This window comes from Arvicola amphibius, chromosome 8, assembly GCF_903992535.2.
Source record: "Arvicola amphibius chromosome 8, mArvAmp1.2, whole genome shotgun sequence".
NCBI classification, from domain to species: domain Eukaryota; kingdom Metazoa; phylum Chordata; class Mammalia; order Rodentia; family Cricetidae; genus Arvicola; species Arvicola amphibius.
Genome location: NC_052054.1, coordinates 104,271,054 through 104,296,299, shown reverse-complemented (window position 1 = coordinate 104,296,299; position 25,246 = coordinate 104,271,054). Strand labels below are relative to the sequence as shown.

General features: G+C 43.5%; 1 protein-coding gene and 1 non-coding gene across 4 annotated transcripts in view; both read left to right on the top strand.

Moving 5' to 3' along the window:
- Window positions 1-1,458: 1,458 nt before the first annotated feature.
- Window positions 1,459-25,246, top strand: part of Atg16l1 (autophagy related 16 like 1) — a 34,286-nt gene continuing 10,498 nt past the window's right edge. The window contains exons 1-11 of one of the 3 annotated variants that reach the window (XM_038338804.1): window positions 1,459-1,745; window positions 6,019-6,112; window positions 10,963-11,068; window positions 11,732-11,805; window positions 12,493-12,744; window positions 15,049-15,114; window positions 17,517-17,603; window positions 18,189-18,245; window positions 19,137-19,239; window positions 22,747-22,852; window positions 24,234-24,304. In XM_038338804.1, the coding sequence (XP_038194732.1) occupies window positions 1,631-1,745; window positions 6,019-6,112; window positions 10,963-11,068; window positions 11,732-11,805; window positions 12,493-12,744; window positions 15,049-15,114; window positions 17,517-17,603; window positions 18,189-18,245; window positions 19,137-19,239; window positions 22,747-22,852; window positions 24,234-24,304 (1,131 nt within the window). In that variant the 5' untranslated portion in view covers window positions 1,459-1,630. The remainder of the gene's footprint in view (window positions 1,746-6,018; window positions 6,113-10,962; window positions 11,069-11,731; window positions 11,806-12,492; window positions 12,745-15,048; window positions 15,115-17,516; window positions 17,604-18,188; window positions 18,246-19,136; window positions 19,240-22,746; window positions 22,853-24,233; window positions 24,305-25,246) is intronic. The other 2 variants (XM_038338805.1, XM_038338806.1) reach the window with 2 other exon arrangements.
- LOC119822080 lies at window positions 20,357-20,628 on the top strand. The gene has a single exon (XR_005286686.1).

Genomic DNA, 25,246 nt, shown 5'->3' with positions numbered 1-25,246 from the left:
CTCTACATAGTCCTGACTGTCCTGGAAGTTGCACTGTAGACCAGGATGGCCCTGAATTTGCAGAGATCCGCCTGCCTCTGCCTCCAAAATGCTGGGATTAAAGGCATGTGTCACCACCACCTGCTAAATCTCAATTTTCATATCAGAGAACTAAGAGATTATTTCTGGGAGCTTGAACAGTCTCAAAGAGTAGCTAGATCTGAAGCAACTGTCTTAAGTTTTTGTTGTTTGTTGTTTGGTTGTTTTGAGACAGGGTCTCTCTTTGTAGCCTTGGCTGTCCTGGAACTCACCATGTAGATCAGGCTGGCCTTAAACTCACAACGATCCACCTGCCTCTGCCTCCCTAGTGAATCATTCAAGCCCAGCCTTTAGTTTGTTTGTTTGTTAACCAAGAACACACTGAACAGACCTGTCTATAGGCCAGTCTTATGAAGACACTTTCTCTGTGGAGGTGCCCTCTTCCCAGATTATGTCAGGGTAAAAGAAAATAAGCAAAACAGAAAACCAGCACAGTGTCAAGAGAGCTACAGCAGCCGTGTCTCCTGGTGAGCAGAATTCCCCATGTTCTTAAATGTCCTCAAGTCTGCAGATATCTCTCCTAGCTAATCAAAAACTAAGGCTCATACGTATGTATGCATGTATGGATGTGTTCACAAAGGGTCTGCATTCCTCCAGATAATACCTTGTGGGCTTTCCTGGGAAAATCAGAATACCCTAAAAGTATGAACTAGTCTACCATAACTTGGGAGGGGAATGGGGACGCCTTACTCCATGAATTATGCTACCTACCTCCTTTTCATAAAAAAATGTCAATAAAATCCCCAACAGAGACATCCCACTCCTCTCTCTGTCTAGCGACTTCTGCTTAAATTGTGTCTCTCGACTCTTTTATTTCCTTTGATGGAATAGGAACCGAAACACACACACACACACACACAGAGTCAGTTGCCTGCCTGCCCCACACTACAACAGATAGACATTGGGTAGGCCTTGGAGGGACATGTGTCTATTTAAAGATAGGCTTGTCATGCAGCTAAGACAGAAATTACATTGTATAGCTTTTCACAATCCCATTAAGTACCATTAGCGTTTCTATTTTACAGGGTTAGGCAACGAAATGCTTCGGGAAGTTGTCACTCAACTCACTCAACATTTCGTTACTAGGAGGGGAGTGGCCCCACTTCGGAGCTGAAATGAGAAAAACGGAGGTGGGCCAAGACAGAAAACAAAAAAAATATAAAAGCAGAAAGGAGAACAGACACCAAAGGACAAAATAGACACTTTCCTGTCTCCTTCCGCGCAGCCAGGGCGCCCCACAGCGGCAGCTTCTCACCACCGACACTTCCGGCTTCGAGTTTGCGTCATTTGAGAGCGTCCCGCGACGTCTCCGGCCGCGAGCTTGCGTGCGGTCTACGACGTCCGGCGGCGAGGCGGGCCTTCCGGCCCCCTGCTAAGTCATTTCCTTCAGGGACAGGAAGATCATCCCGGCTAGCCTCAGGGGTGCCCTGGGAGTGGAGGTGAGGTTCCGGCGGCCGGCCCCCGTGCGCCCGCTGCTCGCTGCACGGCGCAGCCTGCAGTCCCCAGTGTCGGCGCGGATCGGCGGCCTCGAGGCGCCGGGGCAGCGTTCGGCATGTCGTCGGGCCTCCGCGCCGCAGACTTTCCCCGCTGGAAGCGCCACATCGCGGAGGAACTGAGGCGCCGGGACCGGCTGCAGAGGCAGGCATTCGAGGAGATCATCCTGCAGTGTGAGCCGCGCACGCGGGCCCGGGGCGGGGAGGAGAGCGGCGCGGCAGCGGAAACCCCAGGCCGAGCCCCGGCTCCGCCCGCGCGCATGGCGGCCTCGGCGGGGATCTTGGGCCCCGCGCGCCCCCGAGCCCTTTCAGTGTTTTCCTTCCTTCTTTGACTTAAACCTTAGGTGGGGTGGCTGAGGGTTCCTCTTCCACTTTCTTTCCGCAGGCGTCGTTTGTGGTTGTCAATCTCGACAATCCACTCGGTGCTGATGCACATAAGTATTCAGGCTCCCGAAACATCCTGTCTTGGGGATCAAGTTCGAGACAGACATTGACTTTAAGCAGCATCTTGAGAGATTAACATTCTCTTCGGAGTCCTGTGGGACCAGTGGCCTTTCATTTCTCAGGCTTCTCCACATTTTTTGTACACATTTTGAATCTTATGGTTTGTCCGTTGGATCATAGCCTTTGGTATTATTGAAAGCCTTAGGTGAGAAAGAAGTGATTTTCTTCGCCGCTCTTTATGACTTTAAGGATCAAAAGTATTTGTGTGTGTGTGTGTGTGTGTGTATTCCTAATGCGGGTCTCACCAGCATATTCCATGCTTCGTGACCCCAGTTTTGCCAGTCTGTTTGACATTTGACCGAAGAAATTATCGCTCTTCGGTCCTAAGGTCCTATCTGCTTTCTGAGTTAACCTGGGCAAAGTCTTCCTAAATTTTGTGGATAATGAGATTTGAAATAGTAATACTACCGTTTGCATTCCGATTGAGATAACTCAGTAGTTTCAAAGCTTATCTGCACATAAGAATCATCTGGGGATCTTTAAAAGAATATTTGAAAATCAAAAGCACTTCCAACTAATTAAGCCAGTATAAATGGCGGAACGTAATTATTAATTTTTTTTTGAGACAGTATTTCATCTGTAGCTTTGGAGCCTGTCCTGGAACTAGCTCTTGTAGACCAGGCTGGCCTCGAACTCACAGAGATCCGCATTATTATAAATTTTAATGCTTCCTAAATGGTTTCGATTTGCACACAAGTTTGAGCACTTTGTTAAATAATTGGCATACATCATTTCATCTTAAGTTTTACGAAGCAGCCAGTTTAACGATGATTAAGGAGCATCTTTGAAGTTGCAGTGTGGATTAATGGTGGAGCTGGGATTTGGTCTTAGTTTTCAGACACTCACTTTTGCATTTGCTCTTGTTGGACTTCCAGAAAAATGGCTCCTCTCTTTCACTGTACTTAGCTGCTTTCAAAGGTGAGAAGAGAGGGGTGCTGTGTCTCTGCAGGGTTAACCCCTTGTACTCTGGGAGAGCAGTGGCTATTTCTGTTAGCACAGGAAGCCACTTCTTACTCAAAATGTGATTCCCTTTCATGATTCAGTTCTTGCTTCTTTAGAAGTGTGTTTTTTTTTAAATAAAATAATATACTTAAGTCAAATTGCATTGTAGGCCTCACTAGCTCCTTACTAACTTTTCCCCTTTTTTCTGGTTTGATGCGTTTTTAAAATGGGGGTAAAGATTTGCCCTGCCTGCCTCATAAAAACAGTATAGTGTATATAAGGAGTGTAAAAGCTATCTGTATGATAAAACATAATAGTCAGGTGCAAGTAATCTCAGACACAAATTGAACCATTTTTTAATTTCAAAACTGAATGAGCTGTTGGTAGGAGAGGTTAGAACTGTCTGAACAATCAGATTTTGGTTGTGAGGCTAGCCTTTAACGTCTAAGCCACCTGTGAAGGCAGTGGATATAATACAAAGCTGTGATTTAGGAAGCTAGTCCTATTGTCCCACTCCACTTTGAGATGTTACATAGTACTGTTTGTCAGTGTAGGTAAGGTACTGGATCTGATCCTATTCAAAGTATATCTTTAGTCAAACAAGTTAAGTAGTGGCTGCTTGGGGCCAGGAGAAGAGAAAACAATATGAGAGACCTGGAGCGAGTTGTACAGACTGCCTTTGCTTGCTTTAACCCTTTATAGGCCAGGGCATTGGGCATATCTTTTCCAGCTTGACTATGGCCTAGTTCATTCTAGCCTTCTCAAGCCAGTTAATTCTGACCGGCACCCGTGTTTCCTGAGCTTGAAGAAAAACATAGAGGCCTTGGTTTCCTAGCCTTCTCTGTAGGAGAAAAGAACCTTCCTGCCTCCCTTCCTTCCTTTCGCTTTTCAAGACAAGGTTTTTCTGTGTAACAATCTTGGCTGTCTGGAACTCTCTATAGACCAGGCTGGCCTAGAACTCACAGAGATCCCTCCGCCTCTGCCTCCCGAGTGCTGGGATTAGAGGTGTGCGCCATCATGGCTCAGGTAGGAGAAAAGAACCTTTATGAAATAACCCTCTTATATTCATTGTGTCCTTTAAAAGACCTATACCTACTGTTATCACAGGGTGTCCATCTATGGTGAAACTAAATGGTACCAGATTTTAAACTCCTCTTTTTGTCACACTAGTCAAGGGACCACTTCCTCCTAAAGTTCCTAATGTAGGAAAAAAACTCCTTGACTTCCATTTTCTTTTCTTCTTCTTCTTCCTTTTTTTTTTTTTAAAGATTTATTTATTTATTTATTTATTTATTTATTAAGTATACAGTGGTTTGCCCGCATGCATGCCTGCAGGCCATAAGAGGGCACCCAGATCTCATTTCAGGTGGTTGTGAATCACCATGTGGTTGCTGGGAATTGAACTCAGGACCTTTGGAAGAGCAGGCAGTGCTCTTCACCGCTGAGCCATCTCTCCAGCCCTTGACTTCGATTTTCAAGGAGAAGTGGGACCACCACCACACCTGGCTTTTGTTGTATTGATTTGAACTGCCCTCCTTCAAAGGTCTACCAAGTTCCCACAGTCAGTTTCTTGTTTTGCCTGATGAGGTTGGAACTCAGAAGGGGAGCTTTATTTTTTGAAACTGGGTCTGTTTGTGACCCAAACGGCCTCCAACCCAGATCCTCTTTAAGCCTACAGAGTGCTGAGGTTAGAGGTGTTGCCCTGACTCAGAGCTGTCCTTTGATGTGTTGACCTGTGTCTCCTATTTATCCCCTACCACAAGAAATTTTTTAATTTCAAATTACCGAGTGAGAAATCTTTTTCTTTTGGCACTACTGTGGCCTCAAGCCTAAAGACTGGCATGGTAGACTAGTACTCGACCACTGAACTACACCTCAGCACATATGAACGAGAAAACTTTCTCCAAAAGAAATGCAGTTGCTCCGAATTCTCTCCCTAGTCATCTCTTCAGATAACTAGGAAAAAATTAGATCCTGGGAACAAGAATCTTAAACTTCATCTCGCCTCTCAGGTGTGTATTTTGCATGGCTCCGCATTAATAGACTGACCTTACTTCCTTTCTGTTAATTTGCTTTCGTTATGAGACTGTAGACTGATCTTTTGTGGAGGGATCACCCCCATTTTTGCCCCTTTAGAACCCCCTCGATCAGACCTTATTGAACTGTGCCTTTTGTCCCTGACTACATCTTTGAACCCCTGTCTGTTCTTTTGAACTATTTACCATCTCACGGACAGAAAGAACTTGTTTTATTGCCACGGTCCTTCCATCCAGTTGCCTGAGCAGGAAGCTTCACAGTAAACTTTGACGTCTTTTAATTCAGGTTTTTTCATGTAGCTGCCTACTTTTACAGTCTTTTATTTCATCTTTGCCAGTAAGAAGTCTAAATATTTCACCTCACCCCTTTAATCCCAGCACTCGGGAGGCAGAGGTAGGTGGATCTTTGAGTTTGAAAACAGTCTGGTCTACAAAGCAAGTTCCAGGACAGCCAAGGCTACATCGGGAAACCCTATCTTGAGAAAAATCAACAAGTAAATAAATAAATAAAGTCTAAATATTTCATCCTTCTTTTTCCTGTATTGGGTTCTAACCTTTCTTTCTAGCCCATTAGACTTTCTGCACATCGCAGTACCCTGGTCTGAAAAATATACAATAAGGTTCCATAGTACCTAGTGTTTCATTTTACTGTTGCTATGGTATTTTGCTCCTCCTCCTGAGGTGGAAAACAGTAACCTTGGAAAAAAGAAGCAGTGTTAGTTGTCTCCACAGGGGTCGCTCTTACAGCTGTGTGTCCATGGGCGCCTGTAGTGGGCTTCACAAGCTTAGGCCGAGAAACCCAAGGACTTCCTAGATTGCAACAGCACATGACCAAGCCTGCGCAAACAATAGTTTGCCACATAATCATGATGACATTTGCCCAGGACTCTGGTACTTTTTTGGTCCCAAGCTTTGTAAGTTTTATATATGGTGCAATAATAGCTTTTTTCTTTTTATATATATAGATACCAAGTTGCTGGAAAAGTCAGATCTTCATTCAGTATTGGCCCAGAAACTACAAGCTGAAAAGCATGACATACCAAATAGGCACGAGATAAGGTATTCTGAAACAAACTTATATTGTATATTTTACTTGAAATTTGTCTTACTGTTCTCTCTCATGTGTATTCATTTATTATTTTTGAGGCAAGATCCCACACTACCAGCCCAGGCTGGTCTTGAGCATGTAGCCATCCTTCTTCAGCTTCCCAGGTGCTGGGATATTGGAGTATACCAGCATGCTCTGCTTGGTCAGCACTTTCTAAAGCAAATACCTGTTTTCTAGCCTAGTTTTTCTCAATTCCTTCATATAAAAACTCCTAAAATCATGTAACTACAGTGGTTGTTCAAAAGATACACACACAGACCCACACAGACCCCCACACCCACCCACCCACCCCCAGAAGCCTTATCAGCACAGTATCATCAGGTTGAGAAATTCTCAAGGCCTGTTCACGTAGCACTTGTTTCAATCTCTCTTCTAACCCACTGGGCTCTTTTTGAATAATCAGAAACAAGGGCTAGGTCTGGTATTGCACACCTGTAATTCCAGCACTTTGAAGGCAGAGGAAGGTGGATTTCTGAATTAAAAACCAGACTGATATACATAGTAGGTCCCAGGCTAACCAAGACATCATAGTGTGACCCAGCCTTTAAAAAAAAAGTTGAATAATCAGAAACAACTGGGTTCCTAAGTAGTCTTTCACAGCCTTGTTAAAACAGGATTAACTGGCAAATAAACACAGATTGCGTTTTATTATAGTACTGATTTGTTTGATCCTTTTTAGCCTGGTGTTTTCGGCTTTAGCTTGTGAAATCAAATTAACAGGTTGCTACAGGTTTTTATTTTTCTTTCAAGAACTAGATTGGAAAAGTAGTATTTGTTAATGGGAATGGTAAGTCCTGTTAAATACCCATGTATGTTCATGTGGATGTTTAGTTGTTTACTGGGCTTTAATGAGAAGCCATACTCCAGAACAAATGGGGTTCAGAGTCTTTCTGTCCTGTCCATACTGTTTGCAATGTTTGCATAGTCAGTGACTGATTTGGAAACAGTGCCCATTATTAGTAATCAAACATTTATAAATACTCTTTGTGTGTTGGCACAATTGTTAAAAAAAATTGTTAAAAACAAGGTAGCTAACTTAAAAAACAAAATCAGAAATGATAGGTGTGGCCTACCATTTACCTCTGCCTGTAAATGCATCTTCCACATGGCCTTCTGTCCATTTGGGAAGTGACAGGGTGGGGGAAATTCCAGAGAATAGATGACTGCCCAGCATGGATCCTACCTGTAAGTGACCTGAAGAGGCTTCTCTAGTGTTTAAAATATTAGTTACAGTGATCTGGTTAATTATAGGAAATATGCTTTTACCTTGTTCACCTGAATTCATTCAGTTAAAAGATTGTATTTCTGGGTAAGCACCTTGGCTTTTTGAGACAGGGTTTCTCTGTTGGCCCTGGCTCTCCTGGAACTCACTCTGAAGACCAGGCTGATCTCAAACGCAGAGATCCACCTGCCTCTGCCTTCTGAATGTTATGATTAAAAGTGTGGCAGCAGGAGGGCCTGTCTGGTAAGCTCTTGGTGACTGTCCTAATTAGGTTTCTATTTCTGTCACAAAGACTGTGACCAAAAGCAACTTGGGGAGGAGCAGGTTTATGTGGCTTATATACAGAGGAAAACTGGCATAGGTACTTAGGCAGGGCAGGAACCTTGAGGGAGCAACTGCAGCAGAGGCCATGGAGGAACACTCTTCCCCATGGCTCACTCAGCCTGTTTTTTCATACACCCCAGGGTTGCCCGCCCAAGGCTGGCACCACTCCTGGTGGGCTGGGCCCTCCCACATAAATCATTAATCAACACAGTGCCCCATGGGCTTGCCTACAGGCCAATCTAATGGAGCTCTTTCGGTTGAGGTTTCCTCTTTTCTGATGGCCCTAGCTTGGGTCAAGTTGATGAAAACAATCAGTACAGTGACTATTCCTATATCATCAACAGAGTGATTTGTTCTTTGTCTGAACAGTTCTTTGTCTGAATTTTATTAGAGTATTGTTTTATTGGAAGTCTGTCTTTCCCACAAACATCCATAATGAGCCAGTCCTCCTGACTGACTTGTTTCCATTAACTTGTCCTTTCCACAAGTTGTCTGGGGCTCCTTTTTCCCTCGATTACCCTTTCCTTCCCATATCCTCTCTTTTACATTTTTTGCTATCACTTTTCATTCGTGAACTATGACTAGAGTCTCAGTTTAGATTTGTGCTTGTAGTGTGTCCAGGCATTAGTGATGCAGAGATGAAGAGTCCACTTTGTGGGGACAGAAGCTAAGCTAAAGACCTGCACAACGGGATGTCTGCTTAGAAATGTGTTGAGTGTTTACAGAAGGTATCAGTCCCTTTGTTTTGTTGTGAGTAGGAGGAAGTCGCTGGTCCCAGAGCAGGGGAGCGGCCTATCTCTTTTTGCCTTGTTCCTGGCAGTTCTGATGGGTGCTGTGTCTGTATGTCAGTCCCCGTCAGCCTGCTGTCCTCATCTGCAGTTAGGAAGTCCTCCCTGTTACTCTTTTCAACCCTTCCCAACCTTGTGTGAGGAATGATGCTAGTTTGTAGGTTAGAAGGAATGTATTTGATGCTTTGCATTTAGAGAAAGATTTGGTGATATACTTTCTAATCACTCAAAGTCAGTAAGAATGGTTTTATATAGGGGCTGGAGAGATAGTTCAGAGCACTGGCTACTTTTCTAGAGGGCTGGGGATCAATTCCCAGCACCCACATGTGGCTCACAACCATTTATAATAGGACCTGATGCCCTCTTCTGGTATGCAGGTGTACATGCAGAGCACTCAGACATAAATTAAAGACATAAAATTTAAAAAGAGTGGTTTTATATAGGGTACTCTACTTTTCTAACTGCTGCTGTCTACTTCTTGGACTAATTGGGGAAGTATTCAGTTGTCTAAAGGGGGAGATGAATGATTATACTTAGGTATATAATAAAAATTCAATTGTACGTAGAGGTTTGAATTATGGGTTGTTACTAAGCTGTTCTGAGACATGGCCACTCTATTTAGCCCTGGCTGTCCTCAAACTCAATGTGTAGACTAGGCTGGTCTTGAACTTGCAAGAGGTCTTCTTGTATCTGCTGGGATTAAAGTCTCACACCACCACACCCAGTTTATGCTACTCTTTGTCATCCTCCCTCCCACTTTTCCATTGTAGCCTAAGGTCTTAAGGAGCAGGCTGTTGTCTCTTCTTGAAGCGTGGATGTTCAGTCACTGTCCAGCCTTCCTTTTTTTCCTATCACTTTTTCCAGATCAGAGTCACCCACTGATATGCATATCTGTAGCTCTTGCCAGGACCCTTCCCTTGAACCATAAATCTTCAGTTGTTGTTAGCCAAAATTTTAGTCCATTGTGGATGCTAGCTAAAAAAAATAAAGAGCCAGATCCTGGGACACTGGTCCTTCCACTACTTTTAGCAGGGCTAGGTAGCCCTTGATAAAAGTGTATAGTCACCACACCAGATCAGAACTGTTGGCAGTTTTGTTCGCCCTTGAGCTTTGGAGAAGAAATGTTTGGGACTGGTAGGAATTCCTTGAGGAGAAATGGTTACTTCTGGATCTGTTTGGGTTGAGTCCAGATAGTTCTCTGAAGAGAGATAGTGGCCCTGGAGGTCTGTGGTCTGGGTTTCCACACAGTTTGTTTTGCACGCAGCTGTTAACTGATTAACTTCCCTTCTTTCTGCCTGTGTAATTTAGAGCCTCTCAGTGGTTTCATCACAGTGTTTCTGAGATGATGGCAAATATCTGACAGAGTCCCCCAAACAAATTATTGTGTGGTAGCCTGTACTCCTGCAGTGTTGTGCACATCTCTGTGCTGACCTTACCTGTGAGCTGTCAGTGTGGATGTCCAAAGCAGGATCCTTTTGTCCTCGCTAGACCTGTTCCTCCCCAGTCTTGCCATTCAATTCATTAATGATAACCTGGCTTGCTGGTTGCTCAGGATCAAAGCTCTAAGTCATCTTTGATTCCTGTCAGTCTATTATTCCCCACATCCAAGTACTGTAGGCACTCCTCTGAACAGTTTAGACTCTGAACGTCTCCGCTGGCACCAGTGTGGTGTGAGCTCCCTTGCCTAGAAGGCTTTTCCAGTGTCTGTTAATTGGTCTCATTGTTTCTGCTCCTGTCCTAGCACCACCTCCCCGCCTAGACTAATAAAATCCTTCAGTAAGTGAATGCCACTCCACCGTCCTCAGAGGAGTGGAAAGCTCAGCATCATCTTACTTTCTGAGTCTTGGTTCTTCTTCCTCTCCACTGACACTGGTCTCCAGGTATATAGTGTGTTCCCTCCTTCTACTCAGAGGATCCTTCTCCAAGTAGTGAGTGAGCACATGTCTTGTTCTTCATTTCTTTCTGGTCACCTCAGAGAAGCCCTGCTTCTTCATGCCAAATAGAATAGGGCTTTCCTTCCCTTGTTTGTGCTTTCTTTGTAGCATGTAACTTCACGCATTTACTTGTTTTTGCCCATCAGATTTTTATTGATTGTCAGCTGCCTGAGGACAGCTCTATGGCCCTTCTGCCTTTTTTGTCAGAACCAGTAGTACCTGGCTCAGGGCTGGAATGCAGATACTTAGTAACAAGTGGGTGTGTTGACTGTTCACCTACACGTAATTCTGAAGTCCAGCCCTTGCCTCTGATCGACAGGTAGCTATGTTTGGTTTATCACTACCAGTCTCCTGCTTTCTACTCATAATGGTTCAAGATTTGCCACTGTTTCAGATGCCAAAATGGTTTGGTAGATTGGTAGATTGAAATTCTCGATAGTGCTCTGTTGCCTAGTGTGGAAGGTCTGGAGTCTAATACTTTTTCACTCTCATTTTTTGCATGTTGCCTTCATGTGGCTGCTGGTGACTTTTAGTCCTGGACATGATGGTGCATGGAGTGACAGTCAGCTACAAGAAATGGCCCAGTTGAGGATCAAACACCAGGAAGAACTGACAGAACTGCATAAGAAACGTGGGGAGGTAAAGAAAGCCCTTCTGCTCTTTGCAGGACCCTCCCGACAGAGGCAGGACAGCAGTCGCCTGAAGCATTTCAGTAATTTGGTCTAATTTGATATCACAAACTCTCCATGAGGCAAGGTGAGGAGGGCATGAGACAGGACACAACAAAGGAAACCATCAGTCAGCACGAGGTCTTTTATCTTTTAGCAAGAAGTGAGCCAGAGCCAGACCACTGCTCTAACAGCAGCATATGAGAAATAGTAGGGAAGTCTTCAAGAGCAAAAGGTTTATTCTGTGATCCGTAAAAGCCTTCCTGATGCATCAGCTTTTGAGTGTGAATCCTCAAATATCAGTCACGGAGGTTGAGTGCATTGCCCTAGTTACCCTAGTTTCTGGTCTTACTTGAGATAAGTCTAGATGAGAAAATGCTTTTCTGTGTTCGGCTGAGTCTGTCACAAGGTGGAGGCCATCCTCTGCACAAACGTCCCAGCCTAGATTGTCAGTAAGAGGCAGCAGACAGTCCCAAAGACCCTTCTGCCTGCTCTGCAACCATCTCCCTTTTCCTTTTTAGCTACCCAACAGCACTTCTTCTTTCTTAAAAATAAAGGAAATGGTAACCCACTTTGTAGCTTGTAGTTGAGATTCAACCGTCTCTTATTTATGAGAGTATTCTTTCTCTCCCAGTTAGCTCAGTTGGTGATTGACCTGAATAACCAAATGCAGCAGAAGGACAGGGAGATGCAGGTGAATGAAGCAAAGTAAGTAGAGACTGTCTCCTGGGGGGGTCTGACTGTTGGCTTACACATTGTTTTTGCTGTACTGTTGTGGGCAGAACTGGTGGCAAGCAGTGACCACACTGCTTGCCACAAGAATTTTATTGCATTGCTTGCAACCTGCGCTTCTTTTCTAAGTAAAGCAAGGGCATTGCCCTTTACTCATAGGTGGTGGACATCTGCTAAGGAAGTAATGGTGGCCCTTGCAAGTGAATGTTCCAGAGGCATTCTCGTTTCCAAATGGCCACTGAGTGTGGTCATTGTTGTCTTCCACTAGAGGTGGGGCCACAGTGTCCAAGTATGTGTCTGTTAGGATGGTGGAAAGTACATTTGTGATTGTTAACTGGCAAGAATTCTGGCAGATGGGAAACACAATCAGACCTTGTACCTTAGAGCTGTGGAGAGTCCTTACAAGGGTCTTCCCACTCGGGAAGTGCCTAGAGCTTCCCCTTCTTTAAGGCCTTTTTTTCAGGGTGGGGGGAGCTACTGTTATTGGCCATTTGTGGTCAGTAGGAACTTCATCCTGGGTGTTTACTATTCTGTACACCATGGAGCTGGATGGCCAGTATTCCTGCTGCTGCTTGCTCAAGCCTACGTGGTAGCACTTGGCTAGGTGCTCTCGCTGAGGTACAGGACTGATGAGAGAAACCTCTTCTAAAATTGTTCTTTTAGAATTGCAGAGTGTTTACAGACCATCTCTAACCTGGAGACGGAATGCCAGGACCTGCGCACCAAATTGCAGGACCTGGAGCTAGCCAACCAGACCCTGAAGGATGAGTATGATGCCCTGCAGATTACTTTCACTGCTCTAGAGGAGAAACTGAGGAAAACTACTGAGGAAAACCAGGAGCTGGTCACCAGGTGGATGGCTGAGAAGGCCCAGGAAGCAAATCGCCTCAATGCAGAAAATGAGAAGGACTCCAGGTGTGATGTTTAGCTTTATTTAGTGTGTTCTGAGGTTGGTGGAGCAGAACTGGTTCTTTGAAAAGAAAATCATGCCTGGAGTTGTCGATGTGGTGGTGGTAGAGGAGACACTGGCCGAATTAGAAATGCAGGAGTCAGAGAAATCTGCAACTGAGCAGAAGGATACGCTATTTGGAACACACTGTTGAAGTGGTGTATCCTTATTGCATATCTCCCAACTACCTCCCAGTTTCATGAAGCTGTTCAGATGTATACAAAAACTTCGATTCTGCTAGTATGTAAGAAGGCTGTAGTTTCCCGTGGTGATGCACGCCTTTAATCCCAGAACTCAGGAGGCAGAGGCAGGCAGATCTGGGTTTGAGGCCAGCGTGGTCTACAAGAGCTAGTTCCAAGACAGGCTCCAAAGCTACATAGAAACCCTGTCTTGAAAACAACAAAAACAAAACTAGTTTAACCTCAGGAATGTAAAATTGAGATTCCTAAACAACAGCAGCAACAAAGCTTTCAAAATGAGCACCTGTCTGACAACAGTTACTAAATTCTGTAATTAGTAGGGAAACCTCCCACCCTACTATATTAGGAACTTGTATATATATGACACGACATGAAGGAATTTAGCACATACAAGAGTACACACATAGTTGCTGGTGTGTGGTCAAGGTCCACTATTACCCCACATACTTAAGTTCAGACAACTGGAAAATCTCTCTCTGTAGCTCAGTCTGGAAGGGATTTTAGTTCATCCACAATGGGGTTAGAAGTGAGTCCTAAGGACTGATAGTGAGTGCTTACCCTGCCATGTTTTGTACTCACTTAGTGGGAAAATGAGGTCTTAGAGGTCAAGGTAGAAAACAAATGAGTGCTGATTATTTCATGAAGAGTTCCTAAATAGAAATATTAGCGAACTTTGTGGTCAGAAGATCGAACACAGTAATTAGGAGTGGCAGTAAAATTGTTAGATTTCTTAATATGGGAACGGTGGATAAAAAGTGCCTTTCTGTCCTTGCTGTGTGTGCTCTTAGGTATGTGCTCACACAGGGGAGGGAAGGGAAAGCACAGTGCACATGTGGAAGTTGGAGGACACCTTTGTGGGATCAGTTCTCCCTTTTATGTGGGCTCCAGGAAATCAAATGCAGATCATCAGACTTGGACATCCGATCACTTTAATCCACTGGGCCAGAAAAGATCTTTTAAAATAAAGTGATCTTACTGCAGTCATTAGGAGAGATGGGTCTGACAGGCAGCAGTGGCTATCACCAGTGAAGATGCCAAGAAGGTTTGTTAGGAGGCCAGTGTGTTCTGGAAGCACATGGCACCACCTCTAGGAGGACTGCTTAGAATCTGATAACTTTCCCACTTGCTGGGCCTTATCCCAGCCACGGAAGTAAGGAAACTTGTTCAAAAATGGCCAATCAGGGTGGCACGTTATTCATAGTGAAAAAATTAGGTCCTTACATTTAAGTTGTAACATAGCACACAGACAGTGAAATTTTATGAAGACATTTAAGATTGTATATTTTAGGTTTTTTGTTTGTTTTTAGAAGTTTAATGTTAATGTATTTTATATTCATATTACACATTATAAACAACGATAGCCATTGTTTTCTTATTTTTGTGTTGTAGCTGGATTAGTAGATAGTTCATTGCAGGAAGTTAAGTCATAACCATAACTAACTCTGGAATTATGAAGCACCTTTTGTCCTAGGCAGCTATGGGTCCCTGCAGGCTGGTTTTTTTGTGTGTGTGTGAGAGAGCACTTTTGCCACAAGTGGCTCCCACAAGGGATCTAACTCAGGTCATCAGGCTTGGTGACACATACCTTTTCATTGGCTCTGGAGCCTTTTTATAATGGGAAATCTCATCAGTATTTGGGTGTCTTTGGGCATATTGTTATTTGAAATGTCTTAAACGTTCTTCTTTTTGTGTGTGTGGAGAGGGACAGGAGGCATGCTCAAAGAGGCTCTTTAGATGTTCTGCTCTGTGACTTTGCCTTATTCCTTTGACTTAGACTTGCTCACTGAACCTAAAGTTGGGCCAGCTGAGCACAGCCCCAGTAATTCTCCTGTCTCTACTCCCACTGGGGTTACAGGCCTGTAGCCATGCTGGGCCTTCAGTGTAGGTGCTGGGATCTGAACTCAGGTCCTCATGCCCGTGGCAGTAGCTTTCTTACCCACTGAGCCGTCTCTGCAGTCCTGCACCTGAAGTCACATTTCAGAACCAGAAGTTTGCTGAGATGGAAACCTGTTGCTTTTTAAACGGGCATAAAGTTATGTTTTGGTTTGTTCATTTTATTTCTGCAAACAGGAGGCGGCAAGCACGGCTGCAGAAAGAGCTTGCAGAGGCAGCAAAGGAACCCTTGCCTGTTGAACAGTAAGTACAGAGAAGTTAATCTAAACTGTGCTCTTAATGATTTGTTTTATGGTTTTATTTCTTTAAAAGCTAAAATAGTTTTATTATGGGAAGGTACTGGGGGTAGAAGCTGCAGTCCCAGCCCAAGTTAAAAAATGAAAGGCAGAAAGTAAGAATCCATTTCCACCACTGAACAGTAAGATGCGCACAACCACCTCTGTACTTTGACGCTGGTGGTGTTCCGTTGCACTTAGAAATAGTGTACTGAAATGGCCTTTGATCATATTTCAAATCAGTTACTTGGGGTGAATTTTTTAAAATAATACTGTCTTAAGATTTTCAGATATATCACCAGGTTACTTTCCCAGGAGTGTTTCTTGTTGACAGTAACTTCCCTCACACAGAGCCACCTTACTATTTCCTGTAGACTCTTGGGTCACTGGCCTTCCTCTTATGAGACCTGTCGTCATGTAATCTGGGCTGTGGTTTCAGTTTTACTATCTGGGTCTATGACCTTAATGGAAGTTTATCCAATTTTTGAGGCATTAGTGAGGTCAGAAATCTCTTCGCAAAAAGAAATTAGATCCTTTCAGCCCTCTGTGCTACACCTGCTAATGAAAATGAAGTGCCTGATATTGGCAGCCCCGTGCTAAGTAGTAGAATTTCAGTAACAGTCCTCTCTGCTCTGATTCAGGATGGATTTCCTGCTGGGCTATGTTAGCTCCAGAATTTTTTTTTAAGATTTATTTATTTATTATGTATACAACATTCCTTCCATGTGTGTCTGCAGGCCAGAAGAGGATACCAGATCTCATTACAGATGGTTGTGAGCCACCATGTGGTTGCTGGGAATTGAACTCAGAACCTCTGGAAGAGCTGCCAGTGCTCTTAACCTCTGAGCCATCTCTCCAGCCCTGTAAGCTCCAGAATTATGACCTATTGTTACTTAAATGTGCATTGATTCCTGGGGCTGAGAGAGACTCAGCAGTTTAAAGCACTTGTTGCTCTTACAGAGGACCTGGTTCAGTTCCCAACACCCGCATGGTGGCTCACAGCCATCTGTATATCTCCAGTTCCACGGGATCCAGTGCCCTCTTCTGACCTCCCAGGTACCCAGCATGATACATACATCCGTGCAATCTAAACACTCACACATAAATACATTTTTAAGTGGAGAGGAGTGGTTTAAACTTAAACCCATACACCTTCCCTTAAAGGAAAGGGAGTTATGCTAAATTTTTGCTCTAGGAGAGAATATGAACGTGTGTATCTCCTGACCTCAGTGGAGAAAACTGGTCTTGATGCCTTTTTTTTTTTTTTCAAACCCACAAAGTAGTAGATAAGTAGGTGGCCTAAAAATGAGATTTGTTTCCTTTAAAAAGAAAAAAAAAAAAAAAGGAAGTATCGTGTGTCTGCCTCATTTGCTAGTGTAACCAGGTGGCATGATTACGAAGGATCCAGCATCCTTCCCAGGATTCCACATGAAGCTGTGCTGAAATGTAAACCTGGGCGAGTTTGCTATAGAGATCCCCAGTCTGTCTACTCCACAGGAATGTAGCATTACTTACATTTCTAGAACGGGGAGGTAAGACCTGGTATCTTCCGGGGTGTGGGTCTTATACACTTCAGTCACTTTAGAACCATGAGACTTACGGAGCATCACTGTAGGCTCGGTTCATACTGTTCCTCTTGCCGTCTTTCTCCTGAGACTCACCAACTCTAGGTCTGGGAAGGCCAGCCAAGCAGGAAGTCAGGCATAGCCTTGTTCTTCTTATTCTCACCGCACCCCTACCAAGAGTATAAAGCAGTTAAGTGTATTCCCAGAGTAAACAAGGGAAAATAAATTTACTTAGTCATGGTTTTACTTGCTTGATGTAACAGGTTCTTAAGTATATATGCTCTTAATACAGATAATCATAGAAAGGGGGGAAAAGTCTTGTTTTCAAAATGTTAAGACTCCAAACAGGGGGTGGTGAGCTCTTAGTATTTTAAGGTGGTTTTTTTTTTTTTTTTCTATGAAGATTGCAACACAGCAAACCATTAAGACCAAAATTGTGACCTGCCTTCTTCACAGTCCAGGAAGACTTAGCCTGTAAGAATATGTAGAAAGGAATACCAGAGGGGCCTGCATTCGCTGGCATGAACAACAAAAGGAGCATGTTCTGAATTCATATAGCACAGGAAGTATGCAGACCCTCCAGCCACTAGAAGAACATGTGTTTAGGTTTCGGTTTTGGGAAATTATTCTTGGTTGGCTTTATTGGTTTTGAATAGGTAAAATTGTTTCTCAAACATGATGTAGTTCCCTTTTCTCCATCACTTTGCAGCCAAGACTCAGAAAGAGTTCATCTCTAGAATGTGGTACTGGCCCTTGCAGAGCTCCTGTTCAGGACTGTGACAGACTCACTTTCATTTCTTTCCAGGGATGATGACATTGAAGTCATTGTGGATGAGACCTCAGATCACACTGAAGAGACCTCTCCTGTGCGAGCCATCAGCAGAGCAGCTACGTGAGTGGACCGGCTGGGTGGGGAAAAGGCGAGCTCCAGCATTAGTGTGACTGCCAGTTTGTGGACATGACAGGAAAACCTAATCAGATGTACCCAGAGTCCCCAAGCCACAAAGTCTTCGACCACAAAGAGGAGAGTGGGAGGGAGGCACACAGGTGGCCTGGCATTTCTGACACAAACAAGTGCACCAACCTCCCGAAAGATGGGTGAACCGTTAAATTTCATTATTCACTGCAATCATTCAGATCTTAGGACACAAGGATATATATTGTAGGGTTTTGTTTTTTGTTTTTTTAATTTGCTAAAGTAGGGCTGAAAGAATGGATGGGAATTTAACATCCTGAAGTTTTTGGTGAATTAGACATATCCCTTGTCAGGGAATTTCTTAGGGAACCTTGTTTCTTTTTAAGACTGTAGACTGGGTTTCCCCTTCTGCCTTCTTACTATTTCATATGCTGTATTGAGTTTGTCTTGGCTGGGATTTGGGAATGAAAAGTGTATTCCCAGGTACTTGTTTTTAGGGGCTGTTTTGATTTGGGGGCAAAATGTTTCTAAGGTTTAAACCTATCCTCCCCTCCTCTTTAGTAAGCGACTCTCGCAGCCTGCTGGAGGCCTTCTGGATTCTATCACTAATATCTTTGGGTAGGTTAGAAGTCCTTCACCTTTCCTTTTAAAAATGTGTGAATATACCTAAGCATATGTATGTGATGTATTATTTTTAATATACACCAGAATTTCAGCAGTGCCAAGAACGTGGATGCCTTAATTCAGCTTGTCATTAGCTTCTTTCTCTTTTCTGCAACTTCCTTTCTCTGTATCTTGCTGTGAGCTGATCTGTGGCCTTTCCCTTTAGTCTGTCCGAATCTCCCCTTTTGGGACATCATTCTTCTTCTGATGCTGCCAGGTGAAAATATTACCCTCTCTCAGCCCCAGCATGTGAGTGTGGGTTATTGATAATCGTGCTGACCACGCTGTGCTGCCTGCAATCATCGATGTCCACACGCTAACCAGGGAGCTTTGCATGTTCCTCGGAATGAATGCTGCAGCCCTTGAGCTGGGCAGTCAGGTTGAGCTCTCTGCAGTCATCATGCTCTTGACGCCATTTCTCTTAGCATGCATCTGACTCTGCCTTGACCACAATTATAAAAGTTGAGGGTGGTTGTACTAGGCATGGAATTCAGCTTAAAAGGGTGTGTCAGAGTGTCGGAGGTTCACCTCCAAGCCAGCTGCTATGTTAGATTGAAAATGTTTTCCCAACATTTACTGACAGGGCAAGCAACTTTGGTTCAAGATTGTGTCAGTGTTGGGTTTTGAAGCCCATGAATTAGCAAACAGAAAAGTAAGGTGTGTGCTAACTCCTGACATATGAATAAGATGATATGAATCCTGGATTTTGGAGGGTCTAGAAAGACAACAGCTATTAACACAGGCACACTGCTTCAATAGGGTCGTTCTTGAGGTCTGTTTAGCAGTTTGGTAGACACTAATCCTAAACAGTCCTGTATAATGTCTGCTTTTTGTGTTGTTCCTTAGGAGACGCTCTGTCTCTTCCATCCCAGCCCCTCAGGATAATGTGGACACTCATCCTGCTTCTGGTAAAGATGTGAGAGTCCCAACTACTGCCATGTATGTGTTTGTAAGTATGCCTTGTACCCAGACCCCTCTGAGCCTAGGATAGTAGCAGGATCTGGAACTAAAGGGTCCTTGGGGCTGCATCTAGACTTTCCACTGTTGGCTTAGGCCAGCTGACTTTGTGACCTATGGGGAATTAAGGTATGTTGTGTTTAGCTTTCAGCATACAGAATTTGTTTAAGACATCCTGTGTACCCTGGGACCGACTGAAAGGATTGGTGGCTTGAGCAATGGAGCAAGAGAAACCAGTGAAATTTGTGCAGTTGTTTTTAACCAGTTAGTTGCAACTTAAGGTGAAATTCCTGATGGAGACTTGTGTCTTTCAGAGCTACTAGAGCAATGGCTCAGATTAAAACGTGGGGAGCTAGAAAGAAGACTCACTGGCTAAAAGAAAACTAACTACTCCCCCAGAAGACCTGAGTTTGATTTCTAGCGCCCACATGACAGCTTATATCTGTCTGTAATTTGTTCCATGGGGCCCAATGCTCTTCTGGTGCCCACATCACCAGTCATATACATGGTGCACAAACATTCATGCAGACAAAACACCCAAGCATACACATATAAAACTCAAAAATAATAAGGGCAGGTGTGTTGGTCTCCTAAATCAAATTGTATCTGGATGACTTCCAGCCACTCACAGCTTGTTATTGGAAGCAGGACATAGTACTGGACAGAAACCACAGTAGTACCTGGGATTCTAAGTTGAGTTCTGGCAGTAGCAATTAATCTTAGTTTCAGTTGAGCCATAGAACAGAAGAAATTGGTCTAACCTGAGGAAGTGTGGTCTACCTTGCTCATAGCTTTCAGAAGTGGGGAGGCAGAGAGGCATCATGACTCGCAGTGCCCTGGAATTGGTTAGGTGGTTTGGGAGGGACATGTGGCTCAGACAGCCTACTTCAGTTAGTGCCGTAGAAATGGCGTGGCACCTGGGTGATAGAGCTTTCAGTTGAGCACATTCAGGAGATCATCATTGGCAGGCAGGCATTGCTATTCAGTGAGCTGACTGAGCCTCAGAGGTTGAGAATGAGCCCTGCTTTGGAGGAGGAGTTGGGCAGGGCAACGGCAGGGTCATACCCACCCACTCCCGTGATTCCATATTGGGCTGAGCACCTTCCAGAGGTCAATGATGATTGGTAAAAGGTCTGATTGCACTTAATGTCACAGCTCCTTCCTTGCACTCTACTCCCAGCAGCCCCCTTTTTCCCCCTAGCACATTGAGGTCGTGCGTGGGAGAGTGGGGCAGCTGATAATTTAGGATTCTGTCAGTGTGTGTTCCGAGAGTGAGTGGTTCACAGCTGACTGCTGTCCAACAGAACCCGTCATACAGGAGTCTTGATGAGTGGCAGGATGGATGTGATAGTGCATGATCTCAAGTTTTCAATCTGAGACCTTGGAACAAATGGTTCTTAGAAGGGAGAACTGCACGAGGTGAAAAACCCAGTCACCTACTGGATGTCCACCAGATGGACATGAGGGAAAGTGCTGATTATGTCCCAGGCAGTTAGGGACATGCTGGCTCCCCAGATTTTGCTGGACTTGAAGCAAAACCTAGACATCAGCTTTGTTCATAAGTAGTTCTCTGTCTACTGTCCTGTTGAGGGAGAGCATAGCAACACCATCTCTTACTCTTTTCTTCCATTTTACATGGGATGATTTTACCTGTTCTTACTCTGAACATGAATGCTCATCCATACTAATCTTTGATGTGGGAAGTCCTGTATATGTGTTGCTTTTACTGGTTAATGCATAAAGCCATTTTGACCAACGGCTCAGCAGAATAAAGCCAGGCAGGAAGTACAAACAGATACATAGAGTAGGCGAAGTCAGAGAGATGCCATGTAGCTGCTGAAGGTGAAAGATGCCAGAGCCTTCCCAGCAAGCCATAACATCATGGTGATACACAGACTAATAGAAATGGGTTAATTTAAGATGTAAGAGCTAGCTAGAAATACGCCTAAGCCATTGACCAAACAGTATTGTAATATAATTTCTGTGTGATTATTTGAGTCAGGGTAGCTGCAGTCTCTGTCTACAAATCTTAGAATTTCCTGTGAAAGGCCAGGCACAGTGGCACACGCTTTTAAGTCCGGCATTCAGGAAGCAGAAGCCGGCAAGTCTATGAGTTAAGGGTCAGCCTGATCCAGAAAGGAATTTCCCTAGAAAGAACTTATAATTCTTTCAAAATAACACTTTTATTGATAGTTTATTCAGTTTTAAAAAACAGTTTGAGTCATAAAAATATTTCTGATTAAAAAACCAAACTGAAGCTACGGGAAGTTAAACACTTAATGACCATCACACTGTTAATGAACTAGTGCCATGTTTCTAGAGTGAACTATACAAACTTAAAGTATTAGGACTGGCCAAGAAAACTTTTCTTGGGGCTGCATAGATGGCTTAGTAGGTGAGAGCACTTGCTGCAATCTTTGAGGGCCTGTGTTCATATCCATAGAACCCATCTAAAAGCTGAATGGCTTTGTGCCTGTAACCACAATACTGAGGAGTGGAGAACAGAAAATTTCAGGATCTTGCTGACTGCCAGCCTAGCTTCTAGTTCAATAAAAAATCTTGTCTCAAGGTATTAAAGCAAAACAATAGACCCCATACACAACTGCACATATCTCCCCCCCCCCACACACACACACAGAAACCTTTAGAGTGTTGTATGTTACCAGGTACATAGTGTTTAATAATTAGTAATAAGAGGAAATGTAGTGTCTGGCACAGAAGAGGCAATTCGGAGACGAGAGATGTCTCAGCAGTTACATGTGCTCTGCTGCTTTTCTAGGGGACTTGAATTTGGTTCCCAGCTCCCTGCATCAGTCTGACAGCTGTCACTTCAAGGGATCTGATGCCTTCTTCTGGCTCCCACAGGCACCCACACACATACACAAACATTCATAAATAAAAATAGATGTTAAAGAAAATAGCAATTCATTTCTCCATATACTTTTAAGCTAGGAAAATTAAAGTCAGATTATGATTATGATTCTTAGGAATAAGATAATGCAAAAGCAAAGATTATGCAATATACATTAATTTTGAGTACTTTTGTGGGGGTGCATCATTGTATTTACTGTTTGGCTTTGAACTTCTGGCAGTCTGTCTGCCTTCTGAGGGCTGGGATTAGAGGTGTGTGTCACCATATCTGGCTTATTCTGAATACTTTTTAAGTGAGTACAAACCAAACATGGTAGCAGACTCTTGTAACCCTTAGCTCAGGAGGCTAAGGCAAGAGGATTACAAGTGTAGTTCAGGTTTGCCTGGACTATACAGTGAGATAGTACAGTATTCAAATGAATGGATTTATGCTACTGCAGCTGTTAAGAATAAAATGAACTAGAATCTTAGGAGATTTTGGGTGTGGAGTCTACTCGGAGTTCATAGTTGAATCCAGCTCCTTTGGAGATTGTTTGGCCTATGGTTAGGCAGTTGGAGTATATATGTGTGTCTTAGGCTCCTGGGTGATGATAATTATTGGGCTTTGAAACAAGGTACTGTCTTGCAGGATGCACATGATGGGGAAGTCAATGCAGTGCAGTTCAGTCCAGGTTCCCGGTTACTGGCTACTGGAGGCATGGACCGGAGGGTTAAACTTTGGGAAGCATTTGGAGGTAAGAGCCCATTTTGTATGTCCTTATAAGGAAGCTCAGGTGACATCTGAGTGACTTTTTGCTTTATTTTGAATTATATTTTAATTTATTTAATATGTGAGTAGTAGAGTCAGGGCTAATTGAGAGCACATGATTTGAAATTCATGCTCTTTGTTTTGAGACAGTCTCACTGTATTTGCAGGCTAGCCTGGAACTCATGGTTCTCATGCTGTGTCTTCTCTGTGGCAAAATCCCATGCTCTTAATGTTGAAGACTTCTCTAGGCTCTAGAGCAGAGAGAAAGGTGTAGGTTACTGCTTTTGATGTTTGAGCAAGAGTAGTTTGTGAAACCTTTGATTGCTGGAAAGCATTGTGCCTGTCTTCCCTGAATTGCCGTTAGCAGAAAAGTGACTCAGATAAAACCCCTTAATCTGCTAAAGCTGTGAGAATGTGAAGTTTTGCTCAGAGACTTATGTTAGGAAGATGGAAAAACTGAAGTTGTGAGAAGCTAGAGCTCAACCGTAAGGAAATACTGGCAGATGTGCTTTATAAAGTTGTAGCTCAGCAGTAGAGCACTTGCCTCACTGCTGACCAAACAACAGCATGGTTTCACTTTCTGTGATCACTAAAACACCTCTGAGGAGATTAGAAGGGTGGAAGTGGGGCTGGAGACGTGGTGAAGGAGGAGTATGTGCAGGAGGAAGGAGTTCATAGTGGGCTGTCTGAATTGATAGGACTATGGAGTCCAACAGGTTTTCAGGCCATAATGAAATGAAGATTTCCAAAACAGGAATTATGAAAATTTGGTGGTTAGTGTCACCAAGAACTAATGGAAAGACCTGCATGTGCTTCAAAGGATAACTTGGAAACATGTATATGACATTGCTGAATCTCCATTGTTTCGGGGCTGTTTTCTGTTTATCTTGTCTGATTCTGCAGAACTGCAGGAAAGCTCCTGTTTGCTGTCATTATTGACTTGCCTTGTATTTCACTGCCCTCCCTTTTTGATTTTTTTATTGATATTTATTGAGCTCTACATTTTTCTCTGCTCCCCTCCCTGCCTCTCCCCTCGCCCTTTAACCCTCCCCCAAGGTCCCCATGCTCCCAATTTACTCAGGAGATCTTGTCTTTTTCTACTTTCTACTTCCCGTATAGATTAGATCTATGTAAGTCTCTCTTAGTGTCCTCATTGTTGTCTAAGTTCTCTGGGATTGAGGTTTGAAGGCTGGCTTTCTTTGCTTTATGTTTAAAAACCACCTATGAGTGAGTACATATGATAATTGTCTTTCTGTGTCTGGGTTACCTCACTCAAAATAATGTTTTCTAGCTCCATCCATTTTCCTTACTGTTCCTTTTTAATGTATTTAATGTAACTCTTAAATTTTTTACTTTACTTCATGCAGATAAATGTGAATTAAAGGGTTCCTTGACTGGCAGTAACGCAGGGATTACAAGCATTGAATTTGATAGTGCTGTAAGTACCTAATTTTAGATTGTTGTTTGGTTCATTGGTTGTTTTTTAAGACAGGGTCTCTACATAGTCCTGGCTGTCCTAGAACTCATTATATAGACCAGACTGGCCTGCCTCTGCCTCCAAAATGACCACCATGCTTGGACAATTTTAGAAATTTTTTTGAAAAATAATTTGAGGTATTTGACTTTTGAAGTTAAAAACAAAAACGACATGGGAAGCCGAGTCAGGTACATCTTCATGAGTTTGAGGCCAACTTGGTCAGGACAGCTAAGACTACACAGAGAAAGACTGTCTTAAAAAAAAGGAAAAAAACAAAACCACAAGACTTCCTGTTCTCTGCAATTTGAAATCCAGTTCACACTGGGGAGGGTTAGAGTAGATTAGAGACGACCAGCTCTCACTGCTTTGATCTGTTTCAGAGCCCGATTGCTTTGTTTACTCATATGTCCCTTGGGGTCAGGATGGTGTCTTCTCAAGGAATTTCCCTCTAAAAGACCCAGGCCTGCAAGGTGGCTCAACAGGTAAAGGCACTTTCTGCCAAGCCTGACAATCTGTTAGCTCCCTGGGACCCCTGTGGTAGAAACAAGGAAAACTGACTCCTGAAAGTTTTTCTCTGACCTACACGCACTGACCTACACACACTCAAACAAATACATGGTTTTCTTTTCTTTTTTTTTCTTTTCTTTTTTTTTTTTTTTCTTTTCTTTTTGTTCGAGACAGGTTTAATTTTTTTTGTTTTGTTTTGTTTTGTTTTTTTGAGACAGATTTTCTTCATGTAGCCCTGACTGTCCTGGAACTCACTCTGTAGACTAGGCTGGCCTTGAACTCACAGAGATCCACCTGCCTGTGCCTCCTAAGTGTTGGGTTTAAAGGCATGTGCCTCCGCTGCCTAGCTTAAATTTTTAAGAGAATGACAAGAAAGCATTGTATTGCAGGTCATGA